General features: G+C 43.0%; 1 protein-coding gene across 1 annotated transcript; it reads left to right on the forward strand.

Moving 5' to 3' along the window:
- Window positions 1-649: 649 nt before the first annotated feature.
- LOC106594488 (voltage-dependent calcium channel gamma-3 subunit-like) lies at window positions 650-11212 on the forward strand. The gene is made up of 4 exons (XM_014185861.3): window positions 650-863; window positions 10104-10187; window positions 10336-10476; window positions 10623-11212. The coding sequence occupies exons 1-4, from the start codon at window positions 650-652 to the stop codon at window positions 11210-11212; spliced, it is 1029 nt and encodes a 342-aa protein (XP_014041336.2).
- Window positions 11213-16879: the final 5667 nt, after the last annotated feature.

Genomic DNA, 16879 nt, shown 5'->3' on the forward strand with positions numbered 1-16879 from the left:
AATAATGATTAATATAAAGGAAGTGGACCACTCCAAACCAATAATGATTCATATAAAGGAAGTGGACCACTCCAAACCAATAATGATTCATATAAAGGAAGTGGACCACTCCAAACCAATAATGATTCATATAAAGGAAGTGGACCACTCCAAACCAATAATGATTAATATAAAGGAAGTGGACCACTCCAAACCAATAATGATTAATATAAAGGAAGTGGACCACTCCAAACCAATAATGATTCATATAAAGGAAGTGGACCACTCCAAACCAATAATGATTCATATAAAGGAAGTGGACCACTCCAAACCAATAATGATTCATATAAAGGAAGTGGACCACTCCAAACCAATAATGATTCATATAAAGGAAGTGGACCACTCCAAGGCACCTCCCACTCTGGACTTAGAGCTTCACATTCTGTCTCTGAGTGAGGATGACGGAGTCACTCATTTCCATCGTTCCTCTAAAGAAGAGAATGCCTGGGACTATAACTAAGAAGCCGTAAGAAAGAGGAGATGAAGAAGGATTAGAAGTTGTTGTGAAACTAAAAACTCCCGCTAAACGCTGTTATGAAGCCTGGACTATAAACGAAGTACAGAAAGCCTTTATGAAGGCTAGCAGTTGACTGTAACTTCCTTTGCCGTGATGAAGTTGTATAACCGGGGAGCGCTGATGCTGGTGACCACGGCGTTATCCTTCATAGCGTTCAGCCTGATGACCATCGCAGTGGGAACGGACTACTGGCTGTACTCCCGGGGCGTCTGCCGGTCCAAGACGTCGCTCCATGACAACGAGACCATCCGCAAGAACGAGGTGGTGATGACGCACTCCGGGCTCTGGCGCACCTGTTGTCTCGAAGGTGACTGTTAATAACGGGTTGTTTGTTTTGATTGATTTGATTGGATCTTTTGGTTACGGGTTTAAAGTACAACTATAGCAGTTTGGGTCCGTTTTAAGTGTTGATTTGATTGGATCTTTTGGTTAAGAGTTTTAAACGTGTGTGTGTGTGTGTGTGTGTGTGTGTGTGTGTGTGTGTGTGTGTGTGTGTGTGTGTGTGTTGGTCACCGATGGTGTCCGGATGGGTCTGGCTCTGCTTTTGATTCGGTAAAGTTTAACACAACCCAGCCTACATTAGAACAACCAAGTAACATAGGGAACACACCCACTCCATTGGGCACCGACATCAGTTCGACGTTCAGTTATGATTTACGTTTGGTTGAGTTGTCAATTTACCGTTTATCAACATGAATATAATTGGATTTCAGTTACAAGTTGGGTGAAAAAAAATAGGAATGATGACTTTTTTAAAATCCAAGAGTTTCCCACGTTGACTCAACGTCATCACATTGATTGGTTCATTTTTTATGATGTGGAAACAACGTTGATTTAAAAACAAATGTGCCCAATGGGACAACCAGACACACAAATCAATCCAAATGTATTTGTGACGTGCCGAATACAACTGGTGTGGACTTTACCGTGAAATGCTGCTTACGAGCCCTTCACAACGATGCAGAGTTTCTAAATAAAATTGGGACACTAGAGGAATAAGTGGTTAATACACCAGAATGGAGCTGCGGTGGCCCCTTGACTTTTTACACATTTTGTTGTGTTAAAAAGTGGGATTCAAATGGATATAATTGTCATTGTTTGTCAACAATCTACACAAAATATATTATATAAATAAAATACTACACAAAATATATGATATAAATAAAATACTACACAATCTCAAAGTGGAAGAAGATCTCTAACATTTGTAAAAAAAAAAATTATATATATATATACACACACACAGTGCCTTCGGAAAGTATTTAGACCCCTGGACCTTTTCCATGTTACCTTACAGCCTTATTCAAAAAAATATTGTATTTTTTATTCAGCAATCTACACAAAATAATCCATAATGACCAAGCGAAAACAGTTTTTTAGATATTTTTGCAAATTCAAAATAAATAAAGAGATACAGTACCAGTCAAAGGTTTAGAACTCATTCAAGGGTTTTTCTTTATTTTTAATATTTTCATTGTACAATAATTTTTAATATCTACATTGTAGAATAATAGTGAAGACATCCACACTATGAAATAACACATATGGAATCATGTAGTAACCTAAAAAAGTGTTAAACAAATCTAAATATATTTTAGATTTGAGATTCTTCAAAGGAGCCACCCTTTGCCTTGATGACAGCTTTGCACACTCTTGGCATTCTCTCAACCATCTTCACCTGGAATGCTTTTCCAATAGTCTTGAAGTAGTTCCCACATATGGTGAATACTTGTTGGCTCTTTTTCCTTCACTCTGCGGTCCAACTCATCCTAAACCATCTCAATTGGGTTGAGGTTGGGTAATTGTGGAGGCCAGGTCATCTGATGCAACACTCTATCACTCTGCTTGGTCAAATAGCCCTTACACAGCCTGGGGGTGTGTTTTGGGTGTGTGGGTGTGTGGAGGTGTGTTTTGGGTCATTGTCCTGTTGAAAAACAAATGATAGCCCCACTAAACAGATGGAATGGTGTATCGCTGCTGAGTGCTGATCTGCCCTGCGGTTGGAACCAAAAATCTCAAATTTGGACTCATCAGAGTTCAAATTTCCACTGGTCTAATGTCCATTGCTTGTATTTCTTGGCCCAAGCAAGTTTCTTCTTATTATTGGTGTCCTTTAGTAGTGGTTTCTTTTCAGCAATTCGACAATGAAGACCTGATTCATGCAATCTCCTCTGAACAGTTGATGTTGAGATGTGTCTGTTACTTGAACTCTGTGAAGCATTTATTTGGCTAGTAACTCAAATTAACTTATCCTCTGCAGCAGAGGTAACTCTGGGTCTTCCTTTCCTGTGGCGGTTCTCATGAGAGCCAGTTTCATCATAGCGCTTGATGGTTTTTGCGACTGCATTTAAAGAAACTGTCAAAGTTCTTGACATTTTCCAGATTGACTGACCTTCTTGTCTTAAAGTAATGATGGACTGTCGTTTTTCTTTGCTTATTTGAGCTGTTCATTCCATAATATGGACTTGGTCTTTTACCATATAGGGTTATCTACTGTATACCAACCCCACCTTGTCACAACACAACTGATTGGCTCAAACACGTTAAGGAGGAAAAAAAATCCACAAATTAACTTTTAACAAGGTACACCTGTTAATTGAAATGTATTCCAGGTGACTAGCTCATGAAGCTGGTTGAGAGAATGCCAAGAGTGTGCAAAGCTGTCATCAAGTCAAAGGGTGGCTACTTTGAAGAATCTCAAATATATTTGTTTAACACTTTTGTTTTGGTTATTACATGATTCCATATGTGTTTTTTCATAGTTTTGATGGCTTCACTATTATTCTACAATGTAGAAAATAGTTAAAAAAATTAAGAAAAACCTCTTGAATGAGTAGGTGTTATTAAACTATTGCATCATCTGTGGATCTGTTGGTTCCTCTCTTGTCCAGGTGGGTGAGGGCAGTGTGGAGTGTGATTCAGATTGCATCATCTGTGGATCTGTTGGGGCGGTATCAGAATTGAAGTGGGATGATGTGTGTCATAACCATACTTTTTTTTATACCTTTATTTAACTAGGTAAGTCAGTTAAGAACAAATTCTTATTTTACAATGACGGCCAGGGAACAGTGGGTTAACTACCTTGTTCAGGGGCAGAACGACAGATCTTTACCTCGTCAGCTCGGGGATTCGATCTTTCAACCTTTCGGTTACTAGTCCAACGCTCTAACCACTAGGTTACCTGCCACCCAGTTTCAAAGCACTTCATAATTACAGATGTGATGTGCCTTCAGGGCGATAGTCATTTAGGAAGGCTACTTTGGAGCTGTTAAGGACAATGATGGTCAGCTTGATTAGAGACCAGGAGAGATTGAAAATGTCCTTGAAGACACTTGGCATGTTTTGAGAACGCCCCCTGGTATTGTGTCTATTCTAGAGGCGAAAGAAATGCACACCTGTTTAGGAGAGGTGCTGGCTAGCAGAGTAGAACACCTGTTTAGGAGAGGTGCTGGCTAGCAGAGTAGAACACCTGTTTAGGAGAGGTGCTGGCTAGCAGAGTAGAACACCTGTTTAGGAGAGGTGCTGGCTAGCGGAGTAGAACACCTGTTTAGGAGAGGTGATGGCTAGTGGAGTAGAACACCTGGTTAGGAGAGGTGCTGGCTAGCGGAGTAGAACACCTGTTTAGGAGAGGTGCTGGCTAGCGGAGTAGAACACCTGGTTAGGAGAGGTGCTGGCTAGCAGAGTAGAACACCTGGTTAGGAGAGGTGCTGGCTAGCGGAGTAGAACACCTGGTTAGGAGAGGTGCTGGCTAGCGGAGTAGAACACCTGTTTAGGAGAGGTGCTGGCTAGCAGAGTAGAACACCTGTTTAGGAGAGGTGCTGGCTAGCAGAGTAGAACACGTAAAAGACAAAGGAGAGCCGCACACTGTAGGAGCTCAGATGCAAAAATATTTATGTCCAACGTTTCGACAGACAAGCTGTCTTCATCAGGGTATAATAATTCTGTCTATTCTGACACACAACACAGAAACACACAATACACAACACACACAACACACATATAACACACACATATAACACACACACACACACACACACACACACACACACACACTCTAATGTTTGCTGACCTCTATCTGTTAAACATCGAAGTGGTGTAATGAGTGGACACACTGTTAAAGGACATCAATTGTGTGTGTGTCTGTGTGTATGTGTGTATGTGTGTGTGTGTGTGTGACTGTGTATTGAGGACCATTGAACAGTTGACAGCCCCTTTGGGGAAGATCACTCCAGGACTGTTAGTGCTCTGCTCTGACCTGGCAGTTGGCCGATGTAACTATCAGAATAAAGGAAACATCAACATATTAAGTGTCTTAACAGGGCGTTGGACCACCAGCCAGAACAGCTTCAATGCTCCTTGGCATAGATTCTACAAGTGTCTGGAACTCTATTGGAGGGGTTTAACACCATTCTTCCACCAGAAATTCCATAATTAGATGGGATGTATGTAGTACTATTAGTACTATATATATGTTATAGTATGTTGGATGCATACCTGTATGTAGTAATATTAGTACTATATATACGTTATAGTATGTTGGATGTATACCTGTATGTAGTAATATTAGTACTATATGTATGTTATAGTATGCTGGATGTATACATGTATGTAGTAATATTAGTACTATATGTATGTTATAGTATGTTGGATGCATACCTGTATGTAGTAATATTAGTACTATATATACGTTATAGTATGTTGGATGTATACCTGTATGTAGTAATATTAGTACTATATGTATGTTATAGTATGCTGGATGTATACCTGTATGTAGTAATATTAGTACTATATATATGTTATAGTATGCTGGGATGAATACCTGTATGTAGTACTATTAGTACTATATATATGGTGAGTGAGTGTGTGTGTGTGTGTGTGTGTTATATTAGGCTGGGATGTGTATGTTATATTATGCTGGGATGTGTAGCTGTATGTAGTAATATTATTACTATATATATGTTATAGTATGTTGGATGTATACCTGTATGGAGTAATATTAATACTGTCATGACGTGGCCCTCTTTGGGTATAGCGAGTGCCTTCCCCCTCTCTCTCCCTCTTACACCCAGGCTCTGTTATCTCAGGTTGTAAATTCCTAGAGGAGACTCTCCTCAGGGCCAGGCAGTATAGCAAGCAGAAAGAGACACATAGAGAGAACAAAGGAACTTCTTCTACATCACAGAACTTGAGAACTGAACAATATCCATGTTTTGGAGAATGTGTAAACGGTCGGTGGAGAAACCAGCTACGACCCGATCCATTTTGTTTTATGATTGAGAGAATTGTATTTCTGTTTAAAGTCATTGGCCCGCCCCATGAGCACAGACATCAATCTGGCGTCATGGGACAGCCCTTTTCTACTGTTACGAATATAACCCCCAGCTGAAGGAATGCCCTTCAGACCATGCGTACCTCGATCACAGAGGGGGCGAAGGTTTGAGTAGAGACTATAAAAACCTCAGTATAAGCTAAGGTGTAATGGTCGCTGAAACTCTGAGACTATCGATTCTGACAGAATAAGAGCAAATCTTCGATACTAATTACTAGTCTGCAGCTAGAAGTTATGTCGACCTGAAATGCGAAGACCGACAACTGCCGAAACATCTATTCTATAAGAACATTTCTGAATGGGACTCTGAAGTATCCATTCTAACAACGAAAGACTTCATGAGAGAGACTTTAAACTTTCCAACAGAAAGACGGATGATTCCAACAGAGATCACGAAGACACACTGAGCGTAAATATATATTGATTGCAATTATTCCCGAATGAGTGAGCATTCATGTGCAAAGAATTAGCATTTTGTCATGACGTTGCCCTCTTTGGGTTTTCTATGCCCCATCCCCCTACCTCTGTCTCCCACACCCAGGCTCTGTGAGAGCGGTCGTAAATTCCTAAAAGAATGTCCTGCCTCATGGCCACAGTTTTAAGACAGAGTGGGTTTCATAGAAAGAACCAAGGGGTTCTCCCACCTCACAGAATTGGAGAACCGAACAACATTTATGTCTGGAGAAGGTATAAAAGATCGGTGAAGAATCCAGCTACGAACTGGTCCATTTGGTACAATTTTGTGAAGCTCATGAGAGACAATACGGCCACATTACCATGGCGCTGTTAATATAATAGCCTCAGTTGTGAGACTTACATATAATGGTTGTATAAAATGAATGAATAAGGATAAAGCTATTTGGAATATGTTGGGATGCTTGTAAGATGTTAATGTGAGAGAATTGTATTTCTGTTTAAAGTTTCACCAAGTCATCGGCACGCCCCCATAAACAGACGGGACCTGGCGTCATGAGACAGCCTTTTTCTGTTATTCCGAATATAACCCCCACCCAGGGTTTCTATCACCAGACCAGCTTACCTCGATAACGAGAGGGCCAAGGTTTGACCATGCATTCCTCGTTCTGAACTTTAACCATACCACATGGTTAAACTCTTAGACTATTGATACCGACAGAATAAGAACAAGTCTGTGATATTAATTACTAGTCTGGAGCTAGGAATTCGGTATCATTGAACGCGAAGACCGACGAAACATCTGTCCTATAACGACATTAATGAATGTCACTTTGAAATATCCATTCTAACAGAGAGAGAGAGAGAGCGAGAGAACGCGAGAACAAACTCTCCAACAGAACAAACTTTTCAACAAAGATCCCAACGACACACTGAGCGTAAATATATATGGATTGATTGCAATTGTTCCCGAATGACTGCGCGTTCATGTGCAAAGGTTTAGCATATCAATTGTTATAATTATCAACTCTTTTGTCTAACAAGCCGCCATGCCGGTTTAGCCCACTAGGGCACATTCTCCTATCATTTCCTTGTAACCATATCTACTGTTTGTTATGCATTTCTGTGAATTACTTAGTTAGTAAATAAATGATTTTAAGACAATTGATGTATGGATGACTCATAGTGAAGACTGGGTTTGTGCATATAACCAACAATTTATGATGTTTGGAATGAGACTGACGAGGTAAAGAATACATCATTAATCCGAAGACTAATAGATCAGATATTATGATATCTGAAAGTTATATTAGGAAAATTATAACTTTGTAATCTGAATATTTTCCTTGGTGCCTCGACTTCCTAGTTAATTACCGTTACACGATTAATCAGGTTAATCACGTAATAATAATTACAGAGAGTTATTTGATAAATATGTCTTCAGTTTTAATGATGCCAAAGACATGACATTTACAATTGTTATAACTATCAACTGTGTAGTGAGTTTTGTCTTTCGCTCCCTTCTCAGTCCACACCCACTTCCTTTTGTCCACCACTAGGGCACATCCTCTATCATTTCCTTGAAACCATATCTACTGTCTGTTTGTTTGTTTATGCATTTCTGTGATTATTTAGTTAGTTAGTAAATAAATGATTAAGACAATTGATGTGTGGATGACTCATAGTGAAGACTGGGTTCGTGCAGATAACCAACAATTTAAGACGTTTGGAATGAGACTGATGTGAGGTAAAGAAGAATTCATTATTTAGAAGACTAATTGATCAGATATTAAAATATCTGAAAAGTTATATTAGTAAAATTATAACTTTGTAATCTGAAGATTTTCCTTGGTGCCCCGACTTCCTAGTTAATTACATTTACATGATTAGTTTCATCACGTAATAATAATTACAGAGAATTGATTTGATAAAATAACAGTCTTCACTTTGATGATGCCAAAGACAGACAGTACTAATATATATATATATATATATATATATACACACACAGTGAGGGAAAAAAGTATTTGATCCCCTGCTGATTTTGTACGTTTGCCCACTGACAAAGAAATGATCAGTCTATAATTTTAATGGTAGGTTTATTTGAACAGTGAGAGACAGAATAACAACAAAAAAGTCCAGAAAAACGCATGTCAAAAATGTTATAAATTGATTTGCATTATAATGAGGGAAATAAGTATTTGACCCCCCTCTGCAAAACATGACTTAGTACTTGGTGGCAAAACCCTTGTTGGCAATCACAGAGGTCAGATGTTTCTTGTAGTTGGCCACCAGGTTTGCACACATCTCAGGAGGGATTTTGTCCCACTCCTCTTTGCAGATCTTCTCCAAGTCATTAAGGTTTTGAGGCTGACGTTTGGCAACTCGAACCTTCAGCTCCCTCCACAGATTTTCTATGGGATTAAGGCCTGGAGACTGGCTAAGCCACTCCAGGATCTTAATGTGCTTCTTCTTGAGCCACTCCTTTGTTGCCTTGGCCGTGTGTTTTGGGTCATTGTCATGCTGGAATACCCATCCACGACCCATTTTCAATGCCCTTGCTGAGGGAAGAAGGTTTTCACCCAAGATTTGACGGTACGTGGCCCCGTCCATCGTCCTTTTGATGTGGTGAATTTGTCCTGTCCCCTTAGCAGAAAAACACCCCCAAAGCATAATGTTTCCACCTCCATGTTTGACGGTGGGGATGGTGTTCTTGGGGTCATAGGCAGCATTCCTCCTCCTCCAAACACGGCGAGTTGAGTTGATGCCAAAGAGCTCCATTTTGGTCTCATCTGACCACAACACTTTCACCCAATTGTCCTCTGAATCATTCAGATGTTCATTGGCAAACTTCAGACGGGCATGTATATGTGCTTTCTTGAGCACGGGGACCTTGCGGGCGCTGCAGGATTTCAGTCCTTCACGGCGTAGTGTGTTACCAATTGTTTCCTTGGTGACTATGGTCCCAGCTGCCTTGAGATCATTGACAAGATCCTCCCGTGTAGTTCTGGGCTGATTCCTCACCGTTCTCATGAACATTGCAACTCCACGAGGTGAGATCTTGCATGGAGCCCCAGGCCGAGGGAGATTGACAGTTCTTTTGTGTTTCTTCCATTTGCGAATAATCGCACCAACTGTTGTCACCTTCTCACCAAGCTGCTTGGCGATGGTCTTGTAGCCCATTCCAGCCAAGTGTAGGTCTACAATCTTGTCCCTGACATCCTTGGAGAGCTCTTTGGTCTTGGCCATGGTGGAGAGTTTGGAATCTGATTGATTGATTGCTTCTGTGGACAGGTGTCTTTTATACAGGTAACAAACTGAGATTAGGAGCATTCCCTTTAAGAGTGTGCTCCTAATCTCAGCTCGTTACCTGTATAAAAGACACCTGGGAGCCAGAAATCTTTCTGATTGAGAGGGGTCAAATACTTACTTCCCTCAATAAAATGCAAATCAATTTATAAAAATGTTTACATGCGTTTTTCTGGATTTTTTTGTTGTTATTCTGTCTCTCACTGTTCAAATAAACCTACCATTAAAATTATAGACTGATCATTTCTTTGTCAGTGGGCAAACGTACAAAATCAGCAGGGGATAAAATACTTTATTCCCTCACTGTATATATATATGTTATAGTATGCTGGGATGTATACCTGTACGTAGTAATATTAGTACTATATATATGTTATATTTGGCTGGGATGTATACCTGTATGTAGTAATATTAGTACTATAGATATGTTCTCTGTGAAGGGACGTTCAGAGGGCTGTGTAAAGAAACCCCTGAACACCTCTGTTCTCTGTGTAGGGACGTTCAGAGGGGTGTGTAAAGAAATTGATTATTTCCTCGAGGATGCAGACTATGAACAGGATGCTGCGGAATACCTACTGAGTGAGTACACATACACACACACACACACACACACACACACACACACACACACACACACACACACACTGAATTTTGAGTGTAATTCTGACTTTTCTCTCTTTTTATGTGTGTGTGTGTGTGTGTGTGTGTCTGTGTGTGTCTGTTGAAGGAGCAGTGAGAGCCTCCAGTATATTCCCCATAATGAGTGTAGGTCTGTTGTTTCTGGGAGGAGTGTGTGTGGCCGGCAGCGAGTTCTACAAGACACAACACAACGTCATGCTTAGCGCCGGGATACTGTTCGTCTCCGCAGGTCAGCTCTCTCTCTCTCTCTGTCTCTCGTCTACATCTCAGCTAACTCTCTCTCTCTCTCTCTCTCTCTCTCGTCTACATCTCAGCTAACTCTCTCTCTCTCTCTCTCGTCTACATCTCAGCTAACTCTCTCTCTCCACTCTCCAGGCCTCAGTAACATCATTGGCATCATCGTCTACATCTCGGCTAACTCTGGTGACCCGGGTCAGAGCGACAGTAAGAAGAGTTACTCCTACGGCTGGTCCTTCTACTTCGGGGCGTTGTCCTTCATCTTGGCTGAGATGGTGGGTGTTCTGACAGTTCACGTCTTCATAGAACGCCACCGCCAGCTCCGTACCCGCGGCCGCCGCTCCCTCACCAAACCCCCTCTGTTCCGCTCCGCGTCCTACTACAGCCGTTACAACCGCTACAGACGCCGCTCTAGTTACCGCGGCAACGTGGACTCTCGTCACTCGATATCGTCGGCGGGGCAGCTGCGACCTCGTGACCCCTCGCCGTTGCCAGCGGCCTTGTCCGTGTCAAAGGTTGTCGCTGCGGGGCCAGCGGGGTCAGAGTTCACCCTGTTCACGTTGGCCCCACACAAACTAACCCCGCCCAACAACAAGATGGCAGCCGCCACAGGAGGAGGAGGGGTGGATGTCGCGAGGAGCGTTTTCCTGTCACCACTGACAAGCAAGCCCAACAACAAGGAAATGTTGCCTAGCAATGCTGCCAACAGGAGGACAACACCTGTCTGAGAGAGGGAGGGAGGGAAATAGAGAGAGAGAGAGACAGGGGGGGAGGATGAGCAAATGGGAGTGAGGAATAGAGGGAGGGGTGGAGGGAGGTATGGAGAGAGAGAAAGGAGAAGAAGGACAAAAATTGTCATGGATTGTTGAGTCCTACTCTGACTGGATGGAACACTACCTCTTTCTAATGACCATAGAACAGGCAGGATGGAACACTACCTCTGTCTGATGACCATAGAACAGGCAGGATGGAACACTACCTCTGTCTGATGACCATAGAACAGACAGGATGGAACACTACCTCTGTCTGATGACCATAGAACAGACAGGATGGAACACTACCTCTGTCTGATGACCATAGAACAGACAGGATGGAACACTACCTCTGTCTGATGACCATAGAACAGACATGATGGAACACTACCTCTGTCTGATGACCATAGAACAGTCAGGATGGAACTCAACCTCTGTCTGATGACTGACAGGATGGAACACTACCTCTGACTGATGACCGACAGGATGGAACACTACCTCTGTCTGATGACCATAGAACCGATATGATGGGACACTACCTCTGTCTGATGACCATAGAACAGACAGGATTTAACACTACCTCTGTCTGATGACCATAGAACAGACAGGATGGAACACTGCCTCTGTCTGATGACCATAGAACAGACAGGATGGAACACTGCCTCTGTCTGATGACCATAGAACAGACAGGATGGAACACTGCCTCTGTCTGATGACCATAGATAGAACAGGCAGGATGGAACACTACCTCTGTCTGATGACCATAGAACAGGCAGGATGGAACACTACCTCTGTCTGATGACCATAGAACAGACAGGATGGAACACTACCTCTGTCTGATGACCATAGAACAGACAGGATGGAACTCAACCTCTGTCTGATGACCGACAGGATGGAACACTACCTCTGTCTGATGACCATAGAACAGACATGATGGAACACTACCTCTGTCTGATGACCATAGAACAGTCAGGATGGAACTCAACCTCTGTCTGATGACTGACAGGATGGAACACTACCTCTGACTGATGACCGACAGGATGGAACACTACCTCTGTCTGATGACCATAGAACCGATATGATGGGACACTACCTCTGTCTGATGACCATAGAACAGACAGGATGGAACACTGCCTCTGTCTGATGACCATAGAACAGACAGGATGAAACACTGCCTCTGTCTCATGACCATAGAACAGACAGGATGGAACACTGCCTCTGTCTGATGACCATAGAACAGACAGGATGGAACACTGCCTCTGTCTGATGACCATAGAACAGACAGGATGGAACACTGCCTCTGTCTGATGACCATAGAACAGACAGGATGGAACACTGCCTCTGTCTGATGAGCATAGAACAGGCAGGATGGAACACTACCTGTGTCTGATGACCATAGAACAGGCAGGATGAAACACTACCTCTGTCTGATGACCATAGAACAGACAGAATGGAACACTACCTCTGTCTGATGACCATAGAACAGGCAGGATGGAACACTACCTCTGTCTGATGACCATAGAACAGACAGGATGGAACACTACCTCTGTCTGATGACCATAGAACAGACAGAATGGAACACTACCTCTGTCTGATGACCATAGAACAGGCAGGATGGAACACTACCTCTGTCTGATGACCATAGAACAGACAGGATGGAACACTACCTCTGTCTGATGACCATAGAACAGACAGGATGGAACACTACCTCTGTCTGATGACCATAGAACAGACAGGATGGAACACTACCTCTGTCTGATGACCATAGAACAGACAGGATGGAACACTGCCTCTGTCTGATGACCGTAGAACAGACAGGATGGAACACTACCTCTGTCTTATGAACGTAGAACAGACAGGATGGAACACTGCCTCTGTCTGATGACTATGGAACATTTACAACACTCATATTACTGTGCAGAACAGTATAGAATTGATCTGTCTGTCTTTCTCTGTCTGTTCAGTTTGTTTCCTGGAAGCTTAAATGACCCCTGACCTCTGTCGAGAGCCAATGACAGACCCAGATCCAGTGTAGCTGTCCGACCTGACATCCAATAACATCCCTTTTGTTTTCTGTGTGTGTGTGGGTGGGTGTGGGTGGGTGGGTGGGTGTGCGCATGTGTCTCCTAGGACTCTGTGGACTGAGAAAACACCTGAATCTGTGGCATCTCAGGTGTAGAGTGCTTTGAACCACCAGCCAAAATTCAACGTACAGATTACTGTCAACAAACAAACGCAACCCATCACTCACCGCACACGCACACACACACACACACACACACACACACACACACACACACACACACACACACACACACACACACACACACACACACACACACACACACACACACACTATTGAGATAACAAAGTATAGTGATTCTCCTGCTAGGGCTCAGTATTGGTCCTGTATAAAAGCCTCTTTCGGTCACTTTACTCTCCTGAGGTGTAATGCCATTACAAGTATTCAATTCTATTTCTTACAGTTATTTTAATCGCTTTAGTACTATTTATAGAACATAAGTATGTGCTACAGACATCAAAACTATGAAAAAACACATATGGAATCATGTAACCAAAAAAAGTGTTAAACAAGTCAAAATATATGTTATATTTGAGATTCTTCAAAGTAGCCACATTTTGCCTTGATGACATCTTTGAACACTCTTGGAATTCTCTCAACCAGCTTCACCTGGAATGCTTTTCCAACAGTCTTGAAGGAGTTCCCACATGAACCTACCAGGTACCACCCCAAAGCCGTAAACACGGGCACCCTCACAGATATCATCCTAACCAACTTGCCCTCTAAATACACCTCTGCTGTTTTCAACCAAGATCTCAGCGATCACTGCCTCATTGCCTGCATCCATAATGGGTCAGCGGTCAAACGACCTCCACTCATCACTGTCAAACGCTCCCTGAAACACTTCAGCGAGCAAGCCTTTCTAATCGACATGGCCCGGGTATCCTGGAAGGATATTGACCTCATCCCGTCAGTAGAGGTTGCCTGGTTATTTTTTTTAAATGCCTTCCTCACCATCTTAAATAAGCATGACCCATTCAAGAAATTTAGAACCAGGAACAGATATAGCCCTTGGTTCTCTCCAGACCTGACTGCCCTTAACCAACACAAAAACATCCTGTGGCGTTCTGCATTAGCATCGAACAGCCCCCGTGATATGCAACTTTTCAGGGAAGTTAGAAACCAATATACACAGGCAGTTAGAAAAGCCAAGGTGAGCTTTTTCAAGCAGAAATTTGCTTCCTGCAACACAAACTCAAAAAAGTTCTGGGACACTGTAAAGTCCATGGAGAATAAGAACACCTCCTCCCAGCTGCCCACTGCACTGAGGATAGGAAACACTGTCACCACCGATAAATCCACTATAATTGAGAATTTCAATAAGCATTTTTCTACGGCTGGCCTTGCTTTCCACCTGGCTACCCCTACCGCGGTCAACAGCACTGCACCCCCCACAGCTACTCGCCCAAGCCTTCCCCATTTCTCCTTCTCCCAAATCCAGTCAGCTGATGTTCTGAAAGAGCTGCAAAATCTGGACCCCTACAAATCAGCCTGGCTAGACAATCTGGACCCTTTCTTTCTAAAATGATCTGCCGAAATTGTTGCAACCCCTATTACTAGCCTGTTCAACCTCTCTTTCGTGTCGTCTGAGATTCCAAATGATTGGAAAGCAGCTGCGGTCATCCCCCTCTTCAAAGGTGGGGACACTCTTGACCCAAACTGCTACAGACCTATATCTATCCTACCCTGCCTTTCTAAGGTCTTCGAAAGCCAAGTCAACAAACAGATTACCGACCATTTCGAATCTCCCCGCACCTTCTCCGCTATGCAATCTGGTTTCAGAGCTGGTCATGGGTGCACCTCAGCCACACTCAAGGTCCTAAACGATATCGTAACTGCCATCAATAAGAAACAATACTGTGCTGCCGTATTCATTGACCTGGCCAAGGCTTTCTACTCTGTCAATCACCACATCCTCATCAGCAGACTCAATAGCCTTGGTTTCTCAAATGATTGCCTCGCCTGGTTCACCAACTACTTCTCTGATAGAGTTCAATGTGTCAAATCGGATGGCCTGTTGTCCGGGCCTCTGGCAGTCTCTATGGGGGTGCCACAGGGTTCAATTCTTGGGCCAACTCTTTTCTCTGTATACATCAATGATGTCGCTCTTGCTGCTGGTGAGTTTCTGATCCACCTCTACGCAGACGACACCATTCTGTATACTTCTGGCCCTTCTTTGAACACTGTGTTAACAACCCTCCAGACGAGCTTCAATGCCATACAACTCTCCTTCCATGGCCTCTAACTGCTCTTAAATACAAGTAAAACTAAATGCATGCTCTTCAACCGATCGCTGCCTGCACCTGCCCGCCCGTCCAGCATCACTACTCCGGACGGTTCTGACTTAGAATATGTGGACAACTACAAATACCTAGGTGTCTGGTTAGACTGTAAACTCTCCTTCCAGACTCACATCAAACATCTCCAATCCAAAGTTAAATCTAAAATTGGCTTCCTATTTCGCAACAAAGCATCCTTCACTCATGCTGCCAAACATACCCTCGTAAAACTGACCATCCTACCGATCCTCGACTTCGGCGATGTAATTTATAAAATAGCCTCCAATACCCTACTCAATAAACTGGATGCAGTCTATCACAGTGCCATCCGTTTTGTCACCAAAGCCCCATATACTACCCACCACTGCGACCTGTACGCTCTTGTTGGCTGGCCCTCGCTTCATACTCTTCGCCAAACCCACTGGCTCCAGGTCATCTACAAGACCCTGCTAGGTAAAGTCCCCCCTTATCTCAGCTCACTGGTCACCATAGCAGCACCCACCTGTAGCACGCGCTCCAGCAGGTATATCTCTCTGGTCACCCCCAAAGCCAATTCCTCCTTTGGCCGTCTCTCCTTCCAGTTCTCTGCTGCCGATGACTGGAACGAACTCCAAAAATCTCTGAAACTGGAAACACTTATCTCCCTCACTAGCTTTAACTACCAGCTGTCAGAGCAGCTCACAGATCACTGCACCTGTACATAGCCCATCTATAATTTAGCCCAAACAACTACCTCTTCCCCTACTGTATTTATTTATTTTGCTCCTTTGCACCCCATTATTTCTATTTCTACTTTGCACTTTCTTCCACTACAAATCTACCATTCCAGTGTTTTACTTGCTATATTGTATTTACTTTGCCACCATGGCCTTTTTTGCCTTTACCTCGCTTATCTCCCCTCATTTGCTCATATTGTATATAGAATTATTTTTCTACTGTATTATTGACTGTATGTTTGTTTTACTCCATGTGTAACTCTGTTGTTGTATGTGTCGAACTGCTTTGCTTTATCTTGGCCAGGTCGCAATTGTAAATGAGAACTTGTTCTCAACTTGCCTACCTGGTTAAATAAAGGTGAAATAAAATAAATAAATAAATATGCTGAGCACTTGTTGGCTGCTTTTCCTTCACTCTGCGGTCCAACTCATTCCAAACCATCTCAATTGGGTTGGGGTCGGGTGATTGTGGAGGCCAGGTCATCTGATGCAGCACTCCATCACTCTCCTTCTTGGTCAAATAGCCCTTACATGGCCTGGAGGTGTATTGGGTCATTGTCCTGTT

The sequence above is a fragment of the Salmo salar genome, chromosome 02, assembly GCF_965601325.2.
Source record: "Salmo salar chromosome 02, fSalSal1, whole genome shotgun sequence".
Classification (NCBI taxonomy): domain Eukaryota; kingdom Metazoa; phylum Chordata; class Actinopteri; order Salmoniformes; family Salmonidae; genus Salmo; species Salmo salar.

Excerpts from the sequence above, each read along its gene's own strand:
- LOC106594488 (XM_014185861.3), top strand. The coding sequence starts at position 650 with ATGAAGTTGTATAACCGGGGAGCGCTGATGCTGGTGACCACGGCGTTA. Across the intron at positions 10,188-10,335 it reads TGCTGCGGAATACCTACTGA|GAGCAGTGAGAGCCTCCAGT; the intron begins GTGAGTACACAT and ends TGTCTGTTGAAG. Across the intron at positions 10,477-10,622 it reads GATACTGTTCGTCTCCGCAG|GCCTCAGTAACATCATTGGC; the intron begins GTCAGCTCTCTC and ends TCCACTCTCCAG.